The sequence below is a fragment of the Syngnathus typhle genome, linkage group LG4 (assembly GCF_033458585.1).
Source record: "Syngnathus typhle isolate RoL2023-S1 ecotype Sweden linkage group LG4, RoL_Styp_1.0, whole genome shotgun sequence".
In the NCBI taxonomy this organism is placed as follows: domain Eukaryota; kingdom Metazoa; phylum Chordata; class Actinopteri; order Syngnathiformes; family Syngnathidae; genus Syngnathus; species Syngnathus typhle.
In genome coordinates, this window is record NC_083741.1 from 15,016,606 (window position 1) to 15,040,731 (window position 24,126).

The following is a 24,126-nucleotide window of genomic DNA, read 5'->3' on the forward strand; positions in this document are numbered from 1 at the left end:
CTTGTACGTGTGTGTGGGAGAGGGGGGGGGCAGATTGATGCTAGGGCACCGTTTTAAACTCATGCCAAAATTTCCACTACTAGATGCACACATGCATTCTCATGTGACCACACAAACGCAATATTGTACACACTACTATTATAGCACACATCAAATGTCAATGTTTGATGTTGAATTCACATGAGGTGTGTGTAGTTTCGTGACGACAAGGATATGATTAAGTAAGTAATTTACATGTACCTGTATTCCTCCTAAAAGAAACACGTGGTTACCGTTTGCCATTTAAAGCTCTGCCCCATTTGAATTTCATTTTTTTTAGAGGACGTGATTTGAAGCTCTGACGTCAGCGAGATTGTCCGCACGAGGTGTGTCTCTTCCTCCTCCTCCTCTTGGAGGAAAAAAAACTACTAGGAAATCATCAGCACCACCAACAGCAGCACCAGCGCCGCCCTGGGGAGAGAGAGAGCGAGGGAGAGAGAGAGAGAGAAAACCAAGCCCCCCTCCTCCACCCCTTCACACTCCCCACCTAACAACAACCTCAGCCCCGCAGCTAGGCTCTCTCAGAACGACCCCACCCCGCCCCCAACCCCCCTCTGAGAGAGGGGACGGAGCGAGACACACTAAGGAAGAAGAAGAAAAAGGAGGGGGAAAAAATCGAAGAAGACCGCTTCGGGTTGCCCTCAATCCGGGCCTACTAATGCTGTAGCGGCGAGAGGAAGAGCGACGACAACGCACTGATTGAGGAGTCGGCGTCGCGGGGTGGACCAAGGCGGAACCCGGAGGGGAACACGACGCTAGTTCATTCGCTTGCTCGTCACCATCATGGGATGTACGCTGAGCGCCGAGGAGCGAGCCGCTCTGGACCGGAGCAAGGCCATCGAGAAGAACCTGAAGGAGGACGGGGTGGTGGCCGCCAAGGACGTCAAGCTGCTGCTGCTCGGTAAGACTCCCTTCCCCACCCCGCTAATCACCAACTTCCCTGCTTCTCCACACCCTGTCCCCGGTCGGGCCGGTTGGTGCTCTCCGTGGTACTGATTTCACCATTAGCCGCCCCTCTCCCTGTGTGTTCTTTCCAGGCGGTGGAGAGTCCGGCAAAAGCACCATCGTCAAACAAATGAAGTAAGTCGCTTTCTTTTTTTTCTTTTATTTGAGTGTTTAGTGTTTGGTGGCTTATTTATGCTTCAAAAAAAGGCCTCGAGACCCCCCCCCCCCCACTCCTTCTTCCTCCTCCCTCCCTCCCCTCCCTTCCTCTCCGTCGAGCCGCCATGTTTCCAGAGGCCGAAGCCCGCGAGAAGTGCCCGGAGGTTGGAGCACCTTTCGGCTCGGGAGTCGAGGCCCCCGCTCGGCGGGTGCTGTTCGTTCGGCGGGTGCTGAAATGTACTTAACGAAGCTTTAGGGCTGGGGGGCTGTCGGTTAGTGTAGTCTAGTGACTGTGGTGTGGGTGTTGTTCCTCTCTCCTCTCTGAGTGTGTGTTCGTGTGTGAGGTCAGCGCTGCTCCATTAGTGAATACCTCTGCTTTTAATCTTAATGGCTTTAAGTGCCCGATATCGGCGGGAGTACTTTGCCTATAAAAGCGGATTTACGTAGAAATATGGCTCGGAAAACCGCATCTCAACCTCTGAGCTAAACCACTATTTGCTGTTTTTAAATCACTGTTGTTGCTCGTTGCTAAACCTGCTTAAATGAAGTTTCGAGATGTTTTCAGGGAAAACATGGAGTCTATTGTATATTTTGTAATGTGAGGCTTCTCCGCAGTGGTGCAGCCTCCCCTACTCGAGACCCCCCCCCCCCAAAAAAGAAAAAACCCTGCTTCCTCTTCTTCCTTCACCTATTAACCCTTTTAGATGTATTTTTCCGTAAAGACACTAAACGCAACATTCGGGGCCAAATTGTGCTGCTACCTCTATTATTATTATTATTATTATTATAATTATTCTTATTTCAAAAGAGCAATAGATAGGTTTTTGTCCTGTTATAATTTATTAGAACATTGTAGCCAGGGGTGCCAATAATTTTGGAAGGCACTGCATTTGGAAGGCTTGAGAGAAACAGATGGGTAAATAGATCGAGAAAGAGAGAAAGAGAGAGAGCGGGAGAGCGAGAGAGATCGGATAGAGTAGATGAGATGCTTAGGAAGATACAGGAGAAATCCATAGATAGAAAATGGATGGTTAGAACGATAGAAGATGGCGATAGAAAGTGCCATAGGTAGAGAATGGGATGAGAAATCTAGATTGATCAATTAATAGGTAGATAACTTGATAGACAGATAGGTGACAAGGTGGAGACACAGTGAATATAAGCTGGATGGATAGAGATATGAAAGATGGAATGCTGGATAGATGACAGAGGGATGGGCAGATAGAAAGCTGGATGGATAATTTTCCTAAACGATAGTATACATTATTCACCCTAAGAGGGGAATTAAATGTATTTTATATGAATATATGACAAATAGATCATGTATGATGATGATGTCAATCTACTTTGTGTGAGCTGGGTAGACAAGCTTGGGAAAGCTACAAGGCTCAAAATGGCTCTTGATAACTCAACATAGAGGAGGTACAAAGTTAGCCTCACAGGATATGAATAATTGAATTGAAAAAAGACAGCGCCGGCCGGGTTGGAGTGGAATGCACTAACTTGTGCTAGTGACTCGCAGCTGCAGCGATGTCAGAGAATTCCTATTTTTACACTCGAGTGTGATTGGCCCACTCTGCGGATGATGAAAAGCTTTGAATATGACATTTTATAATCAGAATCTTTTTTTACATTGTGGCCAAACACTGTTGAAATAAAAGGAATCTGTCTCCCTTCCTTTGGAAATTGAGCCATAAAAACGGTGAAATGATCATATTGATCAAATTGAAGTGAGTTGTGCAAATGATGCACAGCAAACAAACTGCCGTTAAGTAACACAGTCAGGTCAAACGATCCTTTTTGACCTACAAACTCAATCGAAACAATGCGCCTAAATAATCCTAGCAGCAGCCAAAGCATGCTGAGGAAATTGTTGCGTAAACTACTAATGGTGATTCACAGCCTGGACTCTTTATTAATTCAATCCTCTCTCTCACTCATGGTTTGTGCATCTTATCCACTTCTCATCCATAATTACACAATTTTGCACACAGCCAGCTGCACACAATATTAAAACGCCCCTCTTTCTGGTCCTACCATGCAGGAACTGTTGAGCTCCATAGTAGTCACAATCAATGAGTGGAATTTTGTTCTATATAAGGTTTAAATATCACCGATGTTTGGATAAATTCTTTAAAATTGGAATGTAAATTCAAATGAAGGATTCTACCACTCAAGGTGAATAGATGATCAACACAGATGGCAGAACGGGAGTTTTCCGTGTGCTAATATCTGTGTGCGCCTGCAGGATCATCCACGAAGATGGCTTCTCCGGGGATGACGTGAAGCAGTACAAACCTGTGGTCTACAGCAACACCATCCAGAGTTTGGCAGCCATCCTGCGAGCCATGGACTCGCTGGGAATCGAGTTTGGAGACAAGGATCGAAAAGTCAGTTGCCTCCGGCTTGAAATGCTCCGTCACTAAAATGATGAGGGATGACTGTGATGAGATGAAATGTCACAGATTAAAAAAAGATATTGGATATACAGGAAATATTTTCTCAGATATAAATTTATATTTTCTCAAACTAAAATATCCACTTTTTCTAAGATATATTTATATATTAAAAATATTCTAAATCTACCATTGCATGAGTCATCCCAAGGTTCTTTGTTGGGATTAAGAATAAAATGCAGAGAATTATATATATTTTTAATAATAATAAATGATTACCACAGACACACAATCAGTGGTGGAAGGCGGTCTCTAAATTCCCACTTCACAAAGGCTGATGTCACATCATCCGCAAGAGGAGATCTTTTTTTCTATCCTAAAAGCACTTACTGTGCTTTGATCCATTGCATGGCCTGCAGCAAGTCTGTGATTCTTCTCCCAAATAGACCATGCGCCTTCTCCTTCCTTGAATTTAAAGGGAATGAGAAGAGCCACAAAAAAGCTGGAAGCAAATTTCCTAGATGTGTTCACTCCCACAACTGCGCAAACGCTCATTTCTAACCGCGCCCATCTACAACAATACCCAAAATAATTAAACTCCAAAGTTAGATAGTGACAATACTGTCAGGCTAGGAACAAGGAGAGGACACTCAGGTGCAGAGTGACCAAAAAAAAACAGGAATTCATTTTGACTGGCGAGAGCCGGCAAAAATCAAAAACAACTCAAAGAGGGAACTCAAGGTAGCAAAAACAAACTAAATAGTTCTCTGGGTAAAGTGAGAATAAAACAGTTCTTCAAAAAACTAGACAAGGTATTCAAAAAGTATCTTTCAGCATGTGTGATCGTTAGTAACCCCTGACGAGACCAGACTCACTGGCACGAGACCTTGTCTTGACGCTGACTAAATACACAGAAAGGGAAGGGCACAGGTGCACACAATCAGGAGCAGGTAAGGCATTCAGGAAACGAGAGGAGAGTAGCTTATCAAAATAAAACAGGAAGTGACGATACGACAAAAAAGACAACAGCAACCCACAAATTATAACGGCATGACAAATACAATATCAAAGAGAGTGAAAGGAAGAATTTCAATATATCAAAGAGAGAGAAAGGAAGAAGTTATCCTTGCAGTGTCGAGAACCATCTTTTTAATTTTAATAAATTGGCTTCAATACAGCTTTTCTAGATCGACAAAAGCACAAATTGCTAGTTCTAGTTGAATAACAGCATGAAAGGGGATGTCCTCCCACCCGCGAGGTTTTCTTTTTTAATCATTAAACTTTTTTTTTTTTTTCTTGCGCTCTTGGGCTGTTTTAGATCAGAGGATGTTGTTAATAGTTATCAGATGATTCTCTGATGATTAAGGACCATACAAATAATTTTGTCTTTACTTGACAAAGAAACTATTTACAACTCAACAAAATCTCTCTTCACAGGTTTTGGTTGAATAGATTGAATAATTGTGTTTCAGAAGCAAAAATGTTTTGACCTACTTTCTGCTTCGTGTCAAAGTATTATTTGTAAATATATCACATTATTAATCAAGTGAACTGCTTTAAAGATAAGCTTCTTCAAAATAATTGATACATAAAAATATTAAGGATGATCAACACCACTTTTTTTCTTACGATACCAATGTAAGTATCATCTTGATTTACTCAAAAATATATAGGAGCCCAATTTATTTCGGTTTCATTTCCAGGCGGATGCTAAGCTAGTGTGTGACGTCGTGAGTCGCATGGAGGACACTGAGCCATACTCTGCGGAGCTTCTCTGCGCCATGAAGCGCGTTTGGGCTGACGCCGGGACTCAGGAGTGCTTCAACCGGGCCCGCGAATACCAGCTCAACGATTCGGCCCAATAGTGAGTGACACGGAATGGCACTTTGAGTTAGTTTCCCATTCGCAAAACTTTTCTGTTTCGCATATTCAAATGTCCAATTAAATAGATGGTTGGGTGTTAGTTAGTATTTCTGAACGAGCTTAATTTCTTGCTCCTTGTCGCCACCAGCTACCTGGACAGTTTAGACCGGATCGGGGCTGCAGACTACCAGCCCACAGAGCAGGATATTTTGAGAACCCGAGTGAAGACCACCGGCATTGTGGAAACTCACTTCACCTTCAAAAACCTCCATTTTAGGTAAGTCCCTCCTCTTGTAGCCAAGGTGCTACCTGAAGATGTGTCCTGGAGTTTGTAGCTATCATTTGGCATTTTCCCACAGGCTCTTTGACGTGGGAGGTCAAAGGTCGGAAAGGAAGAAATGGATCCACTGCTTTGAGGATGTGACTGCCATCATTTTTTGTGTGGCCCTGAGTGGTTATGACCAGGTGCTCCATGAGGATGAAACAACTGTAAGTGTGACCCCAACGGAGACCTTTTTTGCTTTGACTTGTGAACTAAAATGAGAAGTTTCGGCATCAACGAAATTTCTCGTTGCAGAACCGCATGCACGAGTCCCTCATGCTGTTCGACTCCATCTGCAACAACAAGTTCTTCATCGACACCTCCATTATCCTTTTCCTCAACAAGAAGGACCTCTTTGCGGAGAAGATCAAGAAGTCGCCGCTGACGATCTGTTTTCCCGAATACACAGGTGAGCGTTTGGAGCTCGTTCCCCAAACGGATGTCCTCGAAACTTAACGTGTCATCTTCTGCTCTCCTTCAGGTGCTAACACTTACGACGACGCCACCGCATACATTCAGGTTCAGTTTGAGAGTAAGAACCGATCTCCCAATAAGGAGATCTACTGTCACCTGACCTGTGCCACGGACACAGGGAACATCCAGGTAGTGTTCGATGCTGTCACCGACATCATTATCGCAAACAACCTGAGAGGGTGCGGCTTATACTGAGCACGGCCGTTCTTGCAGAGAGTGTGAGGCGTTATATCATTTTCATGGTACTTTAAAAAAAAAAAAAATTACACACAACAGAAAAATATGTAATTCAACACGTCCGAAATGGACCCAAAGAGCTGCCACCAGATATGTCGGATTCATGTTATGATTTTGTTCCCTTCCTCTTCTCACGAGTTCATGAGCCCCAGTTTTGTCTTTGAGTGTTTGAATGGTTTGCTGATGAGCGTATACAAACAACCAAGGGGGGGGGGGGGGGGGGGGGAGCAGGAGGAGCAAGTAACCCCATTGTCTGCTGCTCCATTTCGACAAGTTAAACGATGATGCAGACGATGCCGATAATATAACGGGGGATGCGCCGGGAGGTTTGCCTTTCCTTCACATGACCGAGTAGCCCGCAGGTCTGTTCTGTTCTTTTTCTCTTGTACTTCAACAGAAAGAGAGTATTATCCCGTGTAGAGCGGCCGGCCTTCTGTGCTACGAGGACCGCCCATCAGTTGATAATATCTTACAATAGACGTGGAAAGAAAGAGACACAAACAAAAAGCTGTCATATTGGTGCCAACCATTTGAGAAGAGTTTAGGATCCTAGTTGGTTCTTGTTTAGGGTTGTGACCATTGAATTGTTGATTGTTTCAAGCCTCATCCCTCTTCCTCCAGCCACACATTTAATTTGGCCCTCAATGTGAATCTGTTTAGTCATAGAAGACTGCACAAGGAGAGAAGAGAATATCATCAGAGGCAGCTTCTGCCTGTTAGGGGACTATATAATATTCTCCCCTCCTGTTTATCATCCTCCTCTTTTCACACTGAAGCAGTACAGCTCTCCACCACCCCCCATACTCCGCCTCCCCGTCCCAGTATACACATTTCCCCTCATATCCGATTCATTGTCACCGTAAAAGCACCGTATTGTATATAAATATATTACGATTATACCAGATTTTTTTTTTTTACTGTGAATGTTTTTGTGCTGCACCCCATCTTCTGTAGTTCATTGGTTGCTCTCATGTGGAATGTTTGTGCTGAGCCAATCGAATGTTGTGTTTACATTAAAGCTACACTTTTCCTAACGATTCACGTGTGCGTCCGTTTATGCTCTCAGAATACACAAAGCGATCAATTTAGGTTAGGTCGCAAAATGAGAACGTGTTTGACATCCGGTAGATTGGGACACGCGTGGCCGCGCTTGCTGAAACGTATTATCCGATCGAGATCAACGTGAAAATTGTGGTGCAGTCGAGCGGCTCGCGATTTATTAGGTTAAAAGTGTTCTAACCTCACAGAAAAGCGGCCATTCCTTTATTGAATGACTAGGCTGGATCAGCTGTCTGACCCACTTCTGTCACTTTAATGGCTGAGGTGTTCATTACTTCGCCGCTTCGCTTTGGCGGGGCGGCCTCCTTTTGCGTAATTACAGGTTAGCAGGTTGCTACTCCCAGTGTGACACCATTAATAGACCTTTTAATTACACATTTAAGACTTCTCATATTTAACTCGAGAGCTCAGTCACATGTAGGTCACAATCAGCACAACCCTGTCAAACGATACCATCTTGTAATAGAATACAAATACTTTGTTGCATCCCAAAAAATGACGACCAAAATGTCGACCGTTGTCCCTCCCAATACTTAAATACATTTACAACAGATCATTAATTATAGAAAATTTTAGATACTTTTACTCAAGTAATATTCTACATATGACTTCCAGTTGACAGCTCATCATCTTAACACCAGCCAAGAGTGCAGCAAATGTCCAACAAGAAATTTGCCTAAACAGATATTTTTTTTTTTGTAAACTTGCATTGTCTTTGCAAATCGAAGCTCATTGGTCGACGGGTCACAGTCGCAGCCTCTTGATATCCTCACTTCGGAAGTCAATGCGCAGTGCTAGAACCTGCCGCACCTCTGCTGGGGTCAAACGCCACGTCAGGGGTCCCGAGTTTGGCCCCCAGTAGTCCAAGATCTCGGTTACCTGCGAGGCATAGAAACAGTTTACCTGCAATAGGTCTATTTGTTTTTTTTTAAAGCTACGTACGAGAAAATGACTCAAATAATTATTGCTTTAAAAACGTGCCGAGCTACTGTATTGCAAATGAAAAAATTGTGTTTTAAATTTGATCATTTGCTGAAATCGGCTGATGTTAGTGGTGCGGACTAGCAGCCAGGTGTGTGTGACAGAAGAGTGAGTTTGTGCATTGTTTCCAGAAGGTCAATTACCCGCTCCAGGTTGAGGACAGTGGCCATCTGCGTGAGCCGAGCAAACTTGTCCCTAATGGTCCAGGTGGTGACGGTGGTGAGATAGGCCACAAGAGAACGAAGCTCTTTATCAAACTGCAGCCCTCCAAGCTGCAACAAAAAACACCAGCACATTTAAAAGATCTTCATTCCTGCACACTCCCCAAATGCTTCTAAAACTACCAGCTTTCTGCAGTGGCTTTCTATTTATACCACCAATGAACACATTGTCGGAAAGGAAGTGAGACAATCACGCCAGAGGCTTTCTCCCTGTGAGAGACTTCATGAATTATTGCTGACTGCGTTTCATCCATTGCACGTCAGCGATGTGCTGCAGGAGGTGCTCGCTGCCACCTTGTGGCCGAGTCCGGAACTCTCACCCTGCTGAAGGAGCACTTCAGGACTGTCTTCTCCATCTCGATGGATATCAAGCTGGTCATCAGGCTGGTCAGCGTGTCGTAGATAGCAGGAGAGAGGGTCGTCTGATGACGACATGAAGAGGACGTTTAAAAACGTTTCATTTTTTAATTTTACTGTCAAAATATGGGCATTTCACATTGTAATTCAAAAACGTAATTCTGCAAAAACCGGGCATTTCGGGAATCTGAAATATAATGAATTTTGTGAACAGTTTGAATTGTTGGAAAATTAAGGAAGGAGTACAGTGGAAAAAATGAGCGGAATAATATATCTTTAAAAAAAATTGGTACAAAATACTTGGAAATGCTCTTCATGCTAAACGGCGGTGCCGCCACCTTGAACTCAGCCATCAGTGTCTCCAAGTTGATGATGAGCTGCTGCACCCAGGGGTCGTTCGCTTCGTAGTCATTGAACTCATCCTGTAAGTGACATTGGCGCTTACGAGTTTGCTTCGAGGACATTTGAAGTCGGCGAGCGAGTGCCTGACTGACCTCCTCGATGTTGTGCGAGATGGACAGGAAGCCGCTGATCCAGGGTTTCACTTGAGGCTTTATGGCCGTCGTGTTCAGCTCAGTCAGACCCTCCTAAGAAAGCAAAGTCAAGCGCTGAAACGTCAACAGAGCTTTTTGAACAGCCAATGTTCATCAGAAGTTTTTTCGTGCCTCCAACCTGCAAAAGGTCCTTGAATTTTGTGGATGTGTTGACGAGGTCGGACAAGCAGCTCTCAATCTTGGCTCGGTCGCCAGAACTCGCCCCTTGACTGAACAGCTTGGAGCAGTCATTCTGCACGTGGGATTCAAAAACGAGATGACGTGGAGGAAGACAAAGAGAACCGAGGCGCATTATACCAGCATTACCTCGAGGTTCCTTTTCAAAGTTGAAATGTTCTCACTGCACACCTCGGCGTTATTGAGGGTCACCTGTAATCGACAAAGTCATTGAACTCTTTGTCCTTATCTTTCACAATATAAATGTGTGTCAATCTCACCAAAAAAGCAGCCTTGGCATTTTCCGCACTCTCAATGTTGAACTCGGTGTTGAACTTGCCCTGCTGCAAGCTGCTCTGCATGAGGCTGACGGCACTGCTGACGCCGCGCTGGAAATCCTGCAGCGTGGTGGCTGGGAAGCCCTGCCTCAGCTTGGTGTACAACACCTCCCTGGCGGGTCAGGGGAAGACCGACACAAGCGTGAGACCCCCCCCCCGACAAGCTGCGCTTTATTAACCGTCTTTCCAAAGTGCTGACCTGAAGTCGGACTCCAGCACCGAGTTGGCGTGGTTAATCATTGCACAGAGACAGTCGATGCTGGAGCTGGACAAGGCTCGACTGATGCACTTCTTCACGATGTAGAAACAATCGTCCACCATGCTGGATGTCAGCTGACTTTTCTCATACGTGTCCATTGTAACAGCCTGATAAGGAAAAAACGGGACAGTACAACACAACTTGTTTACATTGAATTGGCACAATCAATTACGATAAAACAAAACCGCAAATGTATGAATGCGATACAAAAAAATATGGACATAAATTAATGGAATGATTCTGCCCTATACAAGCATTAAAAATAAAGCCTACCAGTCAAAGTTTTATTTGCCGACAGTATATCCCTTGCAAGAATATTGAGTATAATCTAATACGTTGTGTTACGTTCATTTAATCACAAGGACTGTATCAAAAATAAAAAATTCTTGAATACTGTGTGTATAAAGTGCAAATGGAAGAGTGTAGTGAACCTTGTTGACGGACTCCCTCATGTAGTACTCCTCCATTGGAACGTAGTAGCCGATCAGCTCTTGCATGTTCCTGCTCAGCACGCAATGTTTGAGCAACTTCTCCACATTCTGGTGATGTTCTGATGGTCAAATATGCACACGCACACATCCATCACAAAATTTGACACGACAAATATATAGCTCAGGGATTACTTACCTGCTGTGACGCTCTGGTCGCCGACTTCAAAGTCGGCCATGATCCGTCGCCGCAGAAAGCGCAGGTAAAGTTCCGCCCTCGCATTCATCAAGGTGACTTCTGCCAATACGGGGTCCAGCTCTCTGTCGCAGGAAGATACAAATTCATGGAAACACCTGTTCAATTGATTTATTCTTTGCTTCCGTCATGGAGCTTAATACACTAACCAAAATATTAGGAATACGTTTCTGTGTTAATATGAAGTTTTGGCTCTTAAATTGGCGCTTGTGAGGTGTACCTAATCTTGTGACTGGTGTGCATAAGCAAACAATACCTGGGCTCGATTCTCTCCCCGGGTACGCTCTTCATCATACTGCTCTGGACAATCTGAAACTACAGACCGCATTTAGAAGGTGTCATAATACAAGCTAAATGTCATCCAGATGCAAACTTTGGCAAGGTATTCTCTTTGCTCCATGAACTTGTCCACAATCTTCTGGCACTGCTTGTCACATTCCTGCTGCAGGTGGGTGAGGAGTGTGTAGAGGTGGCCTGGACCGTAATACGTTTCTACGATAGGCTGGTGGGTCTCCACCACACGTGCAATGCCTGTGAATGAGAAATTCAGTCCCAAATTCTCCACCCTGTCAGAAATCGCACACATTTTTGCTGTTTGGGAGCTTGACCGATATGCAGTTCTAACAGTAGTTTCCAAATGTAATTCATTTGAAGTTCAATGGAAAAGTTTCAAAGTTCACCGTGTACTCACCTTCGAGCAACAATGTCAGAGTCTCAGCAAATATGAGTGGAGCTCTTTTCTCGCCCAATTCTCCTCCTGTTGCTAAGAGCAGGTTCTCTTCGGCTTTGGAGGCAAGCTGCGTGTGTGACAACATGTGTGTGTGAGTCACCAATCCATCCCCTTGGAGCAAACATGTCCATTTCTCCAATTCCTCACTGACCTGAGTGCAGAGATACTGTCCAAAGCGGGCCAGGCCCTGATCATGGAGGCCCAGCAGCGGGAAGATCTTGAAAAACCTCTCCACCTGTGCCAGGTCCACGGCTGCCACGGCTTCATCCAACTTGTCAGCTACGATGACCTTCAGTTTTTTCTCAGCCTCTTGCAGTAGTAGCAGACTGGCATCCACAGTGCTGCCTGTGGAAACCAAACTGGTTGAGAACCAATCAACAATGCATCTGCTGCTTGCAGCCAACCCAAACCAAAAGAAGGACTCAATCAATCAGAACTTGACGTTTACTAGAGTTAACAGAGTTATTCTGCATACTTTCTTCTCCCTGTCTGCTCAGTTCAATGACTGACTGGTCCAGAGAAAGGTATCTGTGGATGTGGGCAGCGGCCTGTTCGTAATCTTCATTTTGCAGAGCTGTTTGAACGCCATCCGTGCAGAACTTCAGATCCAGAATGTCATCAGCTCGCTGAATGACGTTATACAGCCGCGTCTATTAAATCAGACACAAACTTTATTAACCTATAAAATTTAAGACAGAGTAGCCGTCATCAATAAACTGAATAGTACCGGTATTTTGGGTTACGGTAGTAGATGTGTGTACCTTTGCCAGGTCGAGCTGTCTGACTTTGCGGCTGACATTCTCTGCTAGGCTGCAGGTGAATGTGATCATGCCAGAGAGCTGGCTGGCATCTCCTCCGATCAACTGTAGGTTGGGCCTGAGAAGCGCAGAAGCAATGCATGCCAAGTCAGCTCAGACTTCATTCAAAAAAAGAAGTCCAAGTGTCAGAGTAGTCTTAATGTTGACAATGCGTGAGAATATTTTACCCCATCCTCTGGAGGGCCAACATCTTTGTGTGAATCGTGCCCTCTTGTCCCATCAGCCGATCCAGTTCAACCTCCACTGCTTTCTAAACCAAAGCAAAGACAATCCCATCTGATTTAAAGAATGAAATAGGTTAGTTCGTCACGATTATTAATTCATTGTGCAGCTCCTTCTTGTGTGCATGTCTTGCCCACAAGGAGTCAGTATAAAAGTGAGATTCATATCCCGGATACTGAAGACGATCACAATTGCTCAGTAAACTAACTAAACTAATATATGTTGTTTTCACACACTGATTAAATAATATATTGTATTTCTATGTTTATTACTGCGCAATATAGGTGGGAATATCACTTGCTAAAGTTATAACACAGCGACGTTGATGCAAGTTTCTTTTGTCAGCTCCAATATTTTTTCGATTGTTGGGCTAAAATTGGGGCCGAGAAGCCCCACGACGCTGCAAGGCTGCCTTTCTTTAAAATATAATCACGTAAAAGCAAACGTAACATTTGAGTGTCTTCATTGGTTTCCATGAGCCCCATCCCGGAAGTTTACGTAGCATAGCTGAGAGTGAGTGGACACGTCAAGTGTCAAAATGTCACCCGAATGTCATTTTATACAAACCTCTTCCACGCAGAGTTGCTGATAAACTCTCTCCAAATCGTCCAGCTCCGTGAGTGTCGAAATTGTGTCCATGCTTACAGAGGATAGATTGCCAGAATCGCATCTTTTCGTTGGAAGGGACACGCTATCATCCATTTTACAGCGATGTGTTAAAGGGACCGTATCTTGTTATTTTAAGCTTTCCGCAGTTACCTATTGGCTATGTATTACATTTGCCACAAAGACACTCTCATTTCTTTGGAAATTTGAGTTATTTTGGTGGCTGTTTTCCTAACCCGGAAGTAAAATCCCACCTTTTCCCGTGTCGCTGCGGTGCGTTCAAAGACGGTGGGATATCGCATTATCCAGCATTCGACCAGTAAATGCACTGTGGTATAAAAAGGCAGGCAAATAATCAAAACTGTCGTGTGTACATTTGGGGGGTATCCAAATGACCTAATATGTGCACTTGATTAAAAGTGAAGAGTAATGTGTATCAACAACTGTAATTCAACCAGGGGATTTATTTGGTCGTTCATCTCCTTGTTAGCAATCAGCAAGTAGTGAAAACTACTAAAAGAGTAATAATAGTACATATACATTCAACTGTTCTGCAAAAGTCAAATTAAGATCACATATCAATATCCTAGTACATTATAGAATGTAACCCAAAGCTAAAAAACGGCAGGGTTTTTTGTGAACACTCTATAAAAATGCCCCTCAAGTGTGTCGATCGCAATGGTACCGGCAAAAAATAAAAACAAAACAACTCATGGTTGGGAAACCAAGGCTGGAATTGGAGGTTCTTGACAAAACATGAGCAACTGTTTCTTTTCCTGCTCAAGCTCCTCCCGCCTCTTCTGCTGCTCTGCCCTTTCTGTCTCCAGCTCTTCCCTCTGTCTCATCAAATCTTTGGCTTCTTCCTGCTGCGCTCTCCTGAGAGACTCGATTTGCTTCTTCTCCATGGCAGCCTCTCTGGCGTTGACTCCCCGCAGACTCTCGATGAGTTCCCTCTGATGCTCCAGAGCTTTAGCCTCCTCCCTCTGCGTCCTCCTCAAAGCTTCAATCAACTCCTGCTCCCTTTTGAGAATGCGCCTCTCTGCGGATGTTACCTTTGAGTCATTGACCTCGTCTGAAAGACAATAAATATCTTGGTAAAGCGGCGGCACGCATAAATTGGTATGATCATTCTCATCAATCATTCTCTACCTGTAATATCTTCATTGTCCATGACTTCCATGGGACATGGCTCCTGAAGATTACTGGAAGTGTCTGAGGGTGAGCTGGGTTTGGTCGGCTTCAGCACCTTGGCCGCTTGCCGACTCGCCTTTGGGTGGCTCTTGGATATGTGTCGGTGCAGGTTGCTGGTCTTGCCGTCGATGCATCGAATGGTCTTTTTGCAAATCAAACATTGGGCAACATCCGGACTTCCCAAAGGCTTAAAATGTTTCCAGACGGAGCTACGCCGGTGCATTGTACTCCTTGAACTGAGAGGATTTTCAACCACGACTTTTTCTTTTTCCTGTCCTGCTTCCTCCACGGGTTCTCCTCTGTCTGCTTCGAGGACACCGCGCGAATCAGAATTACGGTCAGCTTCATTCACAATTCCACCTGATCGTGGATTCACATGCGGGTGGGTCTTTGCCATGTGCCGGTACAAGTTGCTGGTCCTGCCTTCAGTACACATGATCTTCTTCTTGCAAATCTGACACTGAGCAGCGTTCAAATCGGGCAAAGGCTTAAAATGTTTCCAGATCAGGCTGCGACGAGGATACTGACCAGCCGGGCATTGTTGTTCGTTCACTTCTACTGTTGTCTCTGCTGGCGTTTCTTTGACGGGCTCGTCTCTTTTTACTGCTACAAGGATGCCATTTATTGCAGAATCAACTTCATTTTGATTCACAGTGACAGCGTCAGGATTCTCCTCCTCCAGTTCCACTTCCACTTGAGAAGAAGAATTAAAAAGGTAGTTAGGGAGATAGTTAAAAACATCTTGTTGCCTGGGTTTGGTCATGTGACGTCACATTTACTTATTACCCGCTTCCTCATTGTATAAATACGCACACACGCGCAAATATATTAATACGAAGTCACATTTAATGTGGGAAAACGAAATCACAAGAGTTTTTCACACTGACTGCAAAGTTTATATTTTAATTCTAGTCCACCCTTTTAATGCTTTCCTAATTTAAAATATTTGGTAATCATCACCGTCCCTCGGTAAGTGAATGTGAACCACAGGACTGAATCATGAACTGAACGATGGCATCAACGAATCTTTTGAGCGAATCGTTTTAATGAACCGATTCGAGGGATTCAGTGGGGTCAAACAAACTTTCGATCCATTCATTTGAAGATAGGTACCTTGCGCTTCGTCGATTTCTACAGGCTCCTGTTCACGGCTGAAGACATTGTCGGTTCTCTGGCTTTCTCTTTGGGCGGCCATGATCGCTTCGGTTGGATGTTGAGTCCGCAAATGACGCCACATCCTCGTGGTGCTGCCCTGTTCGTGTTTGAATAGTATGTCTTTACAGAGAACGCACACAACCGATTTGGGACAGATATCTTTGTAGTAACTCCAAACGATACTTCTTTTACGAGTCATGTTTCTCTAAAAGATCAAATTTGTTTTGCGTTCTTGGTTCAAACAGATCGTTTAATGGCGACTCTTTTCTGTCGAACGAGCAAGGCTGTTGTTTTCTTCTGTTTACTCACGTGCTTCCAAATCACCCGAAAAACTCTACACTGCTCCCTAGCGGCCATGCAAACAATCGGTTGCAAATGACGCCGGATTCGATTGTTAATCGCATTATTGAAACGAGCATTTAAAAAAATATTAGTCGAATCATTCAAAGTTTGTGTAGATGCTTCCGGGGAAATGCTTCCGCTACTCCTATGCTTCAGGAACAGAAAAAAAATGAAAACACTGAAATGAATACCACTGTATTTATTAAATGAAATATCTGTCAGATGAACAGTCCTCAGACTTAAATACAACAAATTGTGCTCAAAGAGACATGGTTAGAATTAAAAAACTAAAAAAATAAATATTACAGCTTCAAGAGAAATTCACAGACTGACTTACAAACAGGAACAAGACAAGTAATTGTTTTCCACACCCAACCATAAATAATCATCCTCATGCAGACGTTAAATTAATTTTGCAGTGCGCTGGCTAGTAGAGAAAGCGCACCATGTGTTAAATAATTTTACAGTATCAGTGCAAAAACGATAATATAAGCTAAATCAGATGTTTGGAATGTCTTTCTTTTTTTTTTTTTATCTAAGGACCTCTAGCATCATGCTGCTGGGGAACGGAATTTTATAGTGCGATGATGCACTCTTAAAATTGTCAAAATGTGTCTTTACAGACCCTGAGTAGGTAAAAGAAAAAAGTGTTCTTAATAGTATAAAGAATTGACTGTATGACAATTATGACATCCTAGTCACACGACTGCAATTACAGTGCATGTTGTATTTGAGGCATTAGGGTTTTTTTTGCAACCAACAAACTTAAAAAGGGATAACAAATGTAAACAACTGAGTTTCATGCCATTTGCTTGTCATCTAAAATCAACAATATTCAAATGTCTTTACACTGCAAATTTGAGGCGTGCTGGTGCAAGATTAAGATCAAAGCAAGAAAATATCACGCTCGAGGCAGCTTGGCTTCTTTAGAGTAAACATTAATGTGTAAAAGAAAAAAAAATCCTCGCTTGCCAAATATGCAGTTTTATACAATTAAAAGTCTGCTTTTAATTTTGAACCACATTCAGATGGAATTAGGATGTTTTGGACCATGCTAGGAAAATGTGATTCTCCCACCATCGCTGAAACATCCGCTGCTTTGTGAAGGAGACAGCAAATTGCTTAGAGCTTCCGGAAACACAAATCTACCTTGAGATCATAAATGTTCTAAAAAAAAAAAAAAGCTGAGCTCTCTCAACGGGACATCAGTAGAATTCTGACAGTGTGACGAATGCAAAGTTGTTAGTCAACTCGGCATCATCGATGCTTTCAAATAAGGTGCCATTGGACTTGGATGCACAATCTTTCTCAAATAAACACAATGTTAACAAAATGGAAAAAAGCAGCAAAATCCCAGTACATGCAGGCATAACAACTTTAAACAAGTAAAAGGTTTTCAAACGAGATAGCATCGGAAAAGAAACACCATGTTTCTCAAGCACATTCTATTCAACAGGTGCCCCTCCCAAAAGAAAGCTCAGAGTAGTCATGTGGTGTAAACTGCAGCTGAAGTACAAACATTCAGGCCAAGCTCCATCAGATGTGTTTAGTAGTAGCACTTTTGAAATACTTTAGTCACAGCAAGTAGCCATTTGCAGTTTGAACATTTTAGGACAAACCAAAATGCACTAGAACCTTTACAGGGGAACTTAATTCAACCTTCTCAAAACTTTCATGTCTAACTGGCCAATACTTCAGACTTTTTCTTCTTACTGTGGGATAGGGGGCTGACATTTGTCCATATAGAACAGTTGGATAAATGCGCTCAAAACGTTGGAGAAGGTCAAACTAAATTCACCCGTCAATGCATTTTCGGATTGTCCTGAAAAATTCCCCCAACAAGCCAGCGATGCCAATCTTTTGTGAGTAGTGTTTGATGATTAGTTCTTATTTCTGTGCAGAGCTTCACACAGGTTATGGTTGGGATCGGGCTCCTTACTCATGATCTCCACACACTCCCACTCTCCGCTACAGCTGGAGCGCTTGACGGCCTCAACTACCGTCTGCACGTAGAGGCCGTCCTCGAAGGTGGGTGCCGTGGCAACCGGCCCACGCGCCCACAACCTGCGCTCCTGGTGCGCTTGGAATGACTGTCTCAGGGCCTTGACCATGGCGCCTAAGCCTAGCAGATGCGGCAAAGGTACGTCTTTCACATCAAGTCCGGCTCGGCCGCTGTCGCCGAGCAACAGCTCTTCACATTTGCTGCCGTTGCGCTGACCGTACAGTTCCGTCCCCCTGGCCACCAATCTTCCGGTGGATCCAACCACCATCACCTCATGCAAGAAGGTACCCGGCATATTGAAGTTCAGGGTCACGGTGCAGCACACGCCGCCCGAGCACGGTCCCATCAACATTTGGAAGAAGCAAAAGTCGTCGCTGGTGACCCGTCGGATGCCTCTGATGGTGTCATTTTGCTGGACGAAGGTGCGCAGCAGGCCGTGAACGCGCTGGGCCCGCGTCCCTGTCAAGTAACTTAAAAGGTCGATGATGGCCGAGCCCACCGTGTGCAGGCCCCCGCCTCCCATCAGGTCCTCACAAGTCCAGCCGTACGAGCGGTCTAGAAGGCTGGGCCCGTACACGCGCACGTCGCATACCTGCACTTCACCGACGTATCCCTCCGCCAGCAGCTGCCGCATCGCCGCAAAAGTGGGAAGGAAGCGCAGCGTGTTACCCATGATGCTGAGCAGCTGCGGGTAATACCTGGCTGCGTTCACCATTTGAAACGAATCCACAGCTGTCGCAGCTTTCTCGCTGACAACATTCTTACCTATGCCTGCACACAGACAAAAGCAAAGTGTCTTATTAGTCAGAGAGTAACACAATAAATTACAAAATAATAATCAGGTACAAAATGAATTTGCCAAATGGTACACGAGATGCAGTGCGGACATCATCAAATACAAAGACTTGGTGGCTCGGACCACCATCGTGGGTGGGACACATTGCGCCAGGAAGTTGCAACTAGAAGAGGAAGCTGAGGTCAACGCTCAGGAATTCCATCAGATAGTTCTCCGTATTGAGCATGCTGGTGAGCTGGCCAGCTTGAGTATATCTTTTTTTGTTCAAGCTTGAAGTCTGAACTCGCGCTCTGGGGTAGGACGATTTTTGGAAGATGCTACCCACGAGAAAGAGCACTGCTGCTCTTTGTACCCCTGGACTATTTTCTCACTTACGATCACTTACTCGTGATTTCTGAAAATGTATAAAATCCAAAAATCCTTTCAGACGGTATTGAACATCTGGAAATACTGGGACTGGTTAGCACCGACACCTGCTGCCAGACGGCTATTCATAAAAGTCACGTGTGTGCGTTTCTGACCTCTTACCCAGTGCTTTGACAGCAATCTGCCGAGTCATTGAGGGTGGAATATAGATGCAAACAAGGTCAACATCTTGGTGTAGCAGGACGTCATCAGATCGACTCGTGTGAAAGGGGATACCGAGCTCCTTTGCCAGGCTGCACGCTTCCTCTTCGCTCCTCCCCCACAGTGCATGGACCTCGAAGCCCTCCGCTTTTAGCATCGGGACCAGCACCCGGGCTGTGCTTCCTGTCCCAAACACTCCGACTCCTGGCAGCATGACGGCGCAGCTTGCTGCAGCTTACGTCAAAATCATGCTGTCGCTAACATACATCCCGACTGTAAAGTCACCAGTATCCTCTCAGGTGTCTGGAAGTGAGACTTTCGCTCTGAAAAATCAGAAAAGGCAATGAAAATCTCAATACTTTAGTGGATAAGCCTATTTTTATACAGCGCTTTCTATACAACTTGACGGATGAGTGGTCATCATGTTTGACTTCAAGTTACCATGACAGGATGCTCTGCAATCCCAGGAAAAATAGATACTATTAATAAAGCCCCCAAGTCACAGTATGAGAAAATACATCGCCGTAATTCATCAGCAGGCTCGGGTGACTGTATCGAGGGACAGATCATTTCAGAGTGACATTTCGACCAGCTTTTTTTCTTTTGGGGGTGTAAAGCCAGCATTTGTGGTGGGAGCACCTGAAAACAATGTTGTTCTTTGTGGGAGGCTTAACGGAAACCTCTGTAAAGCTTTCACATAAACGACTCAATCTTGTTTGTGTTCTGAAGAAGAAAAACAGGTTTTATGTTAAACTTACACTCAATGATGTTAAGCTAGCTCTGTTTGTGTTGCTTCCAACCATATACGCAGCATAGTGTAACCAGACTCTCTCTTTTTACAGTAAAAGTGAATGTGACACAACATTGCAATGATTAACCACTGATAAGACAAGCATCATACAAACAAGAGTCGTTGAACAGAGTGATAAGGTTCGCTAGCACGTTTGCCGGCTAACAAGCTAGCCGCGACAAAGACATATCAAACAGCGTACGAGAAAAGTTACGGCTCAATTGTTAAAATATATCATCTCATTGACGTATGATTATTTAAAAATAACAATAAACAAACACACGTAACGTTTGCTACCTACTGTGTTTATGCAGGCGAGTTCCTCAACAACAGCAGCAAGTGCTCAGCCGGGCGCTGCCCAGTTGCTAATGGTAACTTCAGCAAAGATGATGGAAGTGAGTGCTCGATCAGAGATGTTAAAACAAAGAGATACTCGCATAGGAGGAAACGGCATGCAAGACTACAAATGCTCAGCTTCCTCATAGAATCCGTTTATTAAATAAATGGTAGAAAGTCGATGTGACGATTTTTTTCCCTCTCTCTCGGGGTAAAGGGTTGTTTAAAAATATGGAACTTACAGTAATGCAAAAGTCATCTAAATAAAGAACATTAACAACAAGTATTTTATTATTTTTTTGGTAATAGCAGTGCAAAACGAGCAATTCACTGTTGAATTATTTTCAGGACAGGCTGCTCAACTCAAGTTTATTATTGTTTAATGTTTTGTTGTTGACAAACGTGTACCAATATTCGCTCCCCTAAAACTTCATGCAAAGGTCACTGTTTTCCTTAAAAAAAAAAACATTATTAATAAAATGTCCTCTTATAGGTAGTGCATTCTAACCACAAATATTTTTCATAAATTTGACTTTACGACGAGTGTCAAACGCATGTAATACAACAAGTGACCAGCGATGGCAGTAGCTTCCAATTCGTCGTGGTCGTGTAGCGCAAAGCATTCTGGGATTTCTAGTCCTAAATGGCGGGCTTCTGCCTTGACGTCGCACTCAACAAACCTAACTAATCGGTTTCTTCTGTGGACAAAACAACAGCCTCAAATAAAGTAAATCTGTCGATATTATTTGAGCTTCATCTAGATACAATCGCATGGATTTAAACTCTGGTATAACAAAAATCTCGCCAGGTTCGCTGGAAAATAAACAGGAAGTTGTTAGCGTTGTGGGACGTGTAGTTCCGGCTACAGGCCGCTAAAGAAGATATCGCGCACAATAAAGAAAGTGCAATAAAAGCGTCGTAATTCGACGCGCAGATAGATTTTGTGGGCTATAGGCGTTGGTGTTACCATGCCTGGATTTACCTGCTGCGTTCCCGGATGCTACAGCAATTCGCATCGTGACCGGGACCTGCGCTTTTACACGTTTCCGAAGGACACCACACTCCGAGAGCTGTGGCTGAGGAACATCTCCCGGGCCGGGGTCAGCGGTTGTTTCAGCACCTTCCAGCCCACGACGGGGCACCGGGTTTGCAGCGTGCACTTTGTGGGCGGCAGAAAAACCTACAGCATCCGAGTGCCGTCGCTTTTCCCGCTGAGGGGTGTGAACGAGCGCAGAAGTCGACGGGGCAGAGGTAAGAAGCTGACCACGACGGCGGCTGCAGCCCCCGCCGGAACGACCTCCGGAGCCACCACCGGGGTCGTCATCAACACCGTGCTGGGGAACACGGCCGAGGGCGGCGAGGCCAATGCCGGCGGCGAGGCCAGCGACGACAGCATCACGGTGGTGCAGATTGGCCAAAACGGGGAGTATCTAGGCATGGCGCGACTACCCGTTGCGACGGATGCGCCGTTCACTACCCCTGTCGGCGCTTCCATCGAACTCACCATAGACGTGGATGACTCCTCGGCGGATGCGAAGCAGATGGTCGCGCAATGCATCAACCTGACAGGCAACCCGCTGGACCACTCGTACTCGCTGACCACCGGCACCACTTCGGCCGAGCTGCTGCGCAAACTCAACGAACAGCGGGACATCATCGCCCTGATGGAGGTGAAGATGAAGGAAATGAAAGCCACCATCCGCCAGCTTCGGGTGATGGAGGCTAAACTGCAGGAGGAGGTGCGGGAGCGGGACCGGCTACTGGGCGGCCACCCGGTGCCTCTGAACGTCAACAAGAAAATCTAGCGCCAGAGACAAACAAGAGGGTGCAGGGGAACTGAGGGACATTCAGCCTTTGTGCAAAAATGTATTTTCAATAACTTCAAAGCGGATTTTCACAGCCCTGATTGTGTACAAATAAATACATTTATCTGTAGTTCTGTTATCTGTAGTGTCAGATCGAACGCCGTTTGAGCATTTTATTCGATATCTATATAGTATATATAGTTGAAGGTTCTGCAGACTAGGACGACAACTGTAAGACATTTCTGCACACTAACAGGCTAATTCAGAACCACTACATGTTACTCTTGAAACAAAACTGCACTCGTTGACATTTTGTGCTACTAGAACTACTGCTAAAGACTAAATCTAACTCATTTCACAATATCGCATACCAAGGACTTCACATTTATTCAATAGTCTTTAACAATTGTTTTTGCATTTACTGCCTTGGTCTACTGCTTGACCTACATTTTGGTTCCACTAATTAAGTCCAATAGGCTACTTAGTACATGACACATACATACTAGATGGGCCTAGTGGTGTTACTAGTTAAGCACAGTTGGTTACTAGTAAGGTTTAGTTGCTTACTAATAGGCCAAGAGGCACTAGTAGTGGAAAAATCATCACAGTTGTTTTACTAGTGTGCTGAACTGTCCTAATAGTATATGAACCTTAAGTTGGGCAACAAGAATATCGAATAAATGCTTAAAGAGCTTTCTATGTAGAGTGTATCTTAAACAGCAGTTTCATCCAGTTTACAGTCATAGCCTTGCAAGTTAGACCAAGTTAATTAGAGTTGGAAGGAATATTTTCAGTCCACGATGTCCATTTTGTTGTGAGTGAATGGAAATTAGAAGTGCCCAATGGCAGATTATATACTAAACTGAGAAATATTGTTGGGAAAACACTTGTAGGAGGTGTTTAGACAGGCTTAAAAAATAAAATTAAAAAAATCAGCTCAATGCCCAAATGTGAAATTTGGTTCTATCTCGGGACTATTACATTGCATCTTTTTTTAAATGCCTTAGTGTTGATCTGTTGGACTGTACATAATCAGATGCTAAAAAGACAGACATAAATGTATTACAACAATGTGTTTGATTGATAAAGTACTCTACAGCATTTACAATATTATTCTTCGACCCAATGAAATTGGACTATTTGGCAAACCCTGCCTTAAAGCAACGAATAAATACCAGAATCCCCTTTTTCTTTTGTTTTCTGTTTGTGATATAATTCATTTCTGTTTATGATATAAATATACAGTAGAAAAAAATGCTTGTCCAGATGCCTTTTGCATTAACCGTTTCCATTTCCGATATCAGGACTACTACGCACGAAAGTTGCAACATGCTAACATTCTGCTTTTGTCTTTTATTGGCCCTGTTAATGGTAAGGTGTTTCTCAACTCGCAGTTTTATTAGCGGCTGCATCAACAAGTGCTTTACGCACAATGTGTTACCTACAGACATTTCTGTTCTTTGGACTGATGATTGAGTCATTAAATAGCATTTTGAAGTATATCTGTTGTTTGTCTTATTCCACAAGAAAATAAGACAAAACATTAACTGTGTTGATTTATCAGTAACACTTTCTTCAGCACTCAGCGTAAGGAATTTGTTCTTCCTTCCTTGAATTTCACCCATTGTTAATAATATATCATTTAAAGTATTTTGTGCACATTTCAGAAGTGGTGCACCAAAGTGGTAGGTAGAGCTTAGTATTTATTAATACTGGAGAAATAGT

The 24,126-nt window shown here is 44.0% G+C and overlaps 5 protein-coding genes across 7 annotated transcripts; 2 read left to right on the plus strand and 3 right to left on the minus strand.

The window, feature by feature from the left end:
- The first annotated feature begins 438 nt into the window (after positions 1 to 438).
- Positions 439 to 6,644, plus strand: gnao1b (guanine nucleotide binding protein (G protein), alpha activating activity polypeptide O, b). Its single transcript, XM_061275706.1, has 8 exons — positions 439 to 940; positions 1,077 to 1,119; positions 3,389 to 3,530; positions 5,240 to 5,400; positions 5,548 to 5,676; positions 5,759 to 5,888; positions 5,977 to 6,130; positions 6,203 to 6,644. Exons 1-8 carry the CDS (start codon positions 823 to 825, stop codon positions 6,388 to 6,390), a joined length of 1,065 nt encoding a protein of 354 aa, XP_061131690.1. The 5' UTR covers positions 439 to 822; the 3' UTR covers positions 6,391 to 6,644.
- Positions 6,645 to 7,837: 1,193 nt separating this feature from the next.
- cog4 (component of oligomeric golgi complex 4) lies at positions 7,838 to 13,702 on the minus strand. 2 transcript variants are annotated; one of them, XM_061275707.1, is made up of 19 exons: positions 13,379 to 13,702; positions 12,757 to 12,839; positions 12,533 to 12,647; positions 12,247 to 12,421; positions 11,923 to 12,116; positions 11,733 to 11,838; positions 11,415 to 11,572; positions 11,298 to 11,356; positions 10,985 to 11,106; positions 10,789 to 10,907; positions 10,298 to 10,464; positions 10,042 to 10,210; positions 9,911 to 9,973; positions 9,723 to 9,836; positions 9,545 to 9,637; positions 9,389 to 9,472; positions 9,014 to 9,115; positions 8,616 to 8,744; positions 7,838 to 8,370 (listed from the first exon to the last, which is right to left on the minus strand). In XM_061275707.1, the coding sequence occupies exons 1-19, from the start codon at positions 13,511 to 13,513 to the stop codon at positions 8,236 to 8,238; spliced, it is 2,322 nt and encodes a 773-aa protein (XP_061131691.1). In that variant the 5' UTR covers positions 13,514 to 13,702; the 3' UTR covers positions 7,838 to 8,235. The 2 variants fall into 2 exon arrangements, with proteins under 2 accessions (XP_061131691.1, XP_061131692.1); XM_061275708.1 differs by having other exon boundaries at positions 12,757 to 12,865; positions 13,379 to 13,519.
- Positions 13,703 to 13,861: 159 nt separating this feature from the next.
- LOC133152265 (uncharacterized) lies at positions 13,862 to 16,082 on the minus strand. The gene is made up of 3 exons (XM_061275709.1): positions 15,722 to 16,082; positions 14,567 to 15,301; positions 13,862 to 14,489 (listed from the first exon to the last, which is right to left on the minus strand). Exons 1-3 carry the CDS (start codon positions 15,960 to 15,962, stop codon positions 14,128 to 14,130), a joined length of 1,338 nt encoding a protein of 445 aa, XP_061131693.1. The 5' UTR covers positions 15,963 to 16,082; the 3' UTR covers positions 13,862 to 14,127.
- Positions 16,083 to 16,289: 207 nt separating this feature from the next.
- gfod2 (glucose-fructose oxidoreductase domain containing 2) lies at positions 16,290 to 21,241 on the minus strand. Of its 2 annotated transcripts, XM_061275712.1 has the most exons (4): positions 20,562 to 21,241; positions 19,432 to 19,793; positions 18,820 to 18,878; positions 16,290 to 18,732 (listed from the first exon to the last, which is right to left on the minus strand). In XM_061275712.1, exons 2-4 carry the CDS (start codon positions 19,682 to 19,684, stop codon positions 17,986 to 17,988), a joined length of 1,059 nt encoding a protein of 352 aa, XP_061131696.1. In that variant the 5' UTR covers positions 19,685 to 19,793; positions 20,562 to 21,241; the 3' UTR covers positions 16,290 to 17,985. The 2 variants fall into 2 exon arrangements, with proteins under 2 accessions (XP_061131696.1, XP_061131695.1); XM_061275711.1 differs by having other exon boundaries at positions 16,290 to 18,878; positions 20,562 to 21,048.
- Positions 21,242 to 21,252: 11 nt separating this feature from the next.
- thap11 (THAP domain containing 11) lies at positions 21,253 to 23,901 on the plus strand. The gene has a single exon (XM_061275713.1). It carries the CDS (start codon positions 21,565 to 21,567, stop codon positions 22,399 to 22,401), a length of 837 nt encoding a protein of 278 aa, XP_061131697.1. The 5' UTR covers positions 21,253 to 21,564; the 3' UTR covers positions 22,402 to 23,901.
- Positions 23,902 to 24,126: the final 225 nt, after the last annotated feature.

Bases quoted from the DNA above. Each gene is read 5' to 3' on its own strand.
- gnao1b (XM_061275706.1), top strand. From the start codon at position 823: ATGGGATGTACGCTGAGCGCCGAGGAGCGAGCCGCTCTGGACCGGAGC. The intron at 5,401-5,547 runs GTGAGTGACACG...TGTCGCCACCAG, and splicing joins CTCAACGATTCGGCCCAATA to CTACCTGGACAGTTTAGACC. The intron at 5,677-5,758 runs GTAAGTCCCTCC...ATTTTCCCACAG, and splicing joins TTCAAAAACCTCCATTTTAG to GCTCTTTGACGTGGGAGGTC.
- thap11 (XM_061275713.1), top strand. From the start codon at position 21,565: ATGCCTGGATTTACCTGCTGCGTTCCCGGATGCTACAGCAATTCGCAT.
- gfod2 (XM_061275711.1), bottom strand. From the start codon at position 19,684: ATGCTGCCAGGAGTCGGAGTGTTTGGGACAGGAAGCACAGCCCGGGTG. The intron at 18,879-19,431 runs GTAAGAGGTCAG...GTCTGTGTGCAG, and splicing joins GATTGCTGTCAAAGCACTGG to GCATAGGTAAGAATGTTGTC.
- cog4 (XM_061275707.1), bottom strand. From the start codon at position 13,513: ATGGATGATAGCGTGTCCCTTCCAACGAAAAGATGCGATTCTGGCAAT. The intron at 10,465-10,788 runs GTTCACTACACT...TTTCCTTATCAG, and splicing joins TGAGGGAGTCCGTCAACAAG to GCTGTTACAATGGACACGTA. The intron at 9,473-9,544 runs GTCAGTCAGGCA...TGTCACTTACAG, and splicing joins TCTCGCACAACATCGAGGAG to GATGAGTTCAATGACTACGA.
- LOC133152265 (XM_061275709.1), bottom strand. From the start codon at position 15,962: ATGACTCGTAAAAGAAGTATCGTTTGGAGTTACTACAAAGATATCTGT. The intron at 15,302-15,721 runs GTACCTATCTTC...CTTCTTCTCAAG, and splicing joins AGAAATCGACGAAGCGCAAG to TGGAAGTGGAACTGGAGGAG. The intron at 14,490-14,566 runs GTAGAGAATGAT...ATTGTCTTTCAG, and splicing joins GGACAATGAAGATATTACAG to ACGAGGTCAATGACTCAAAG.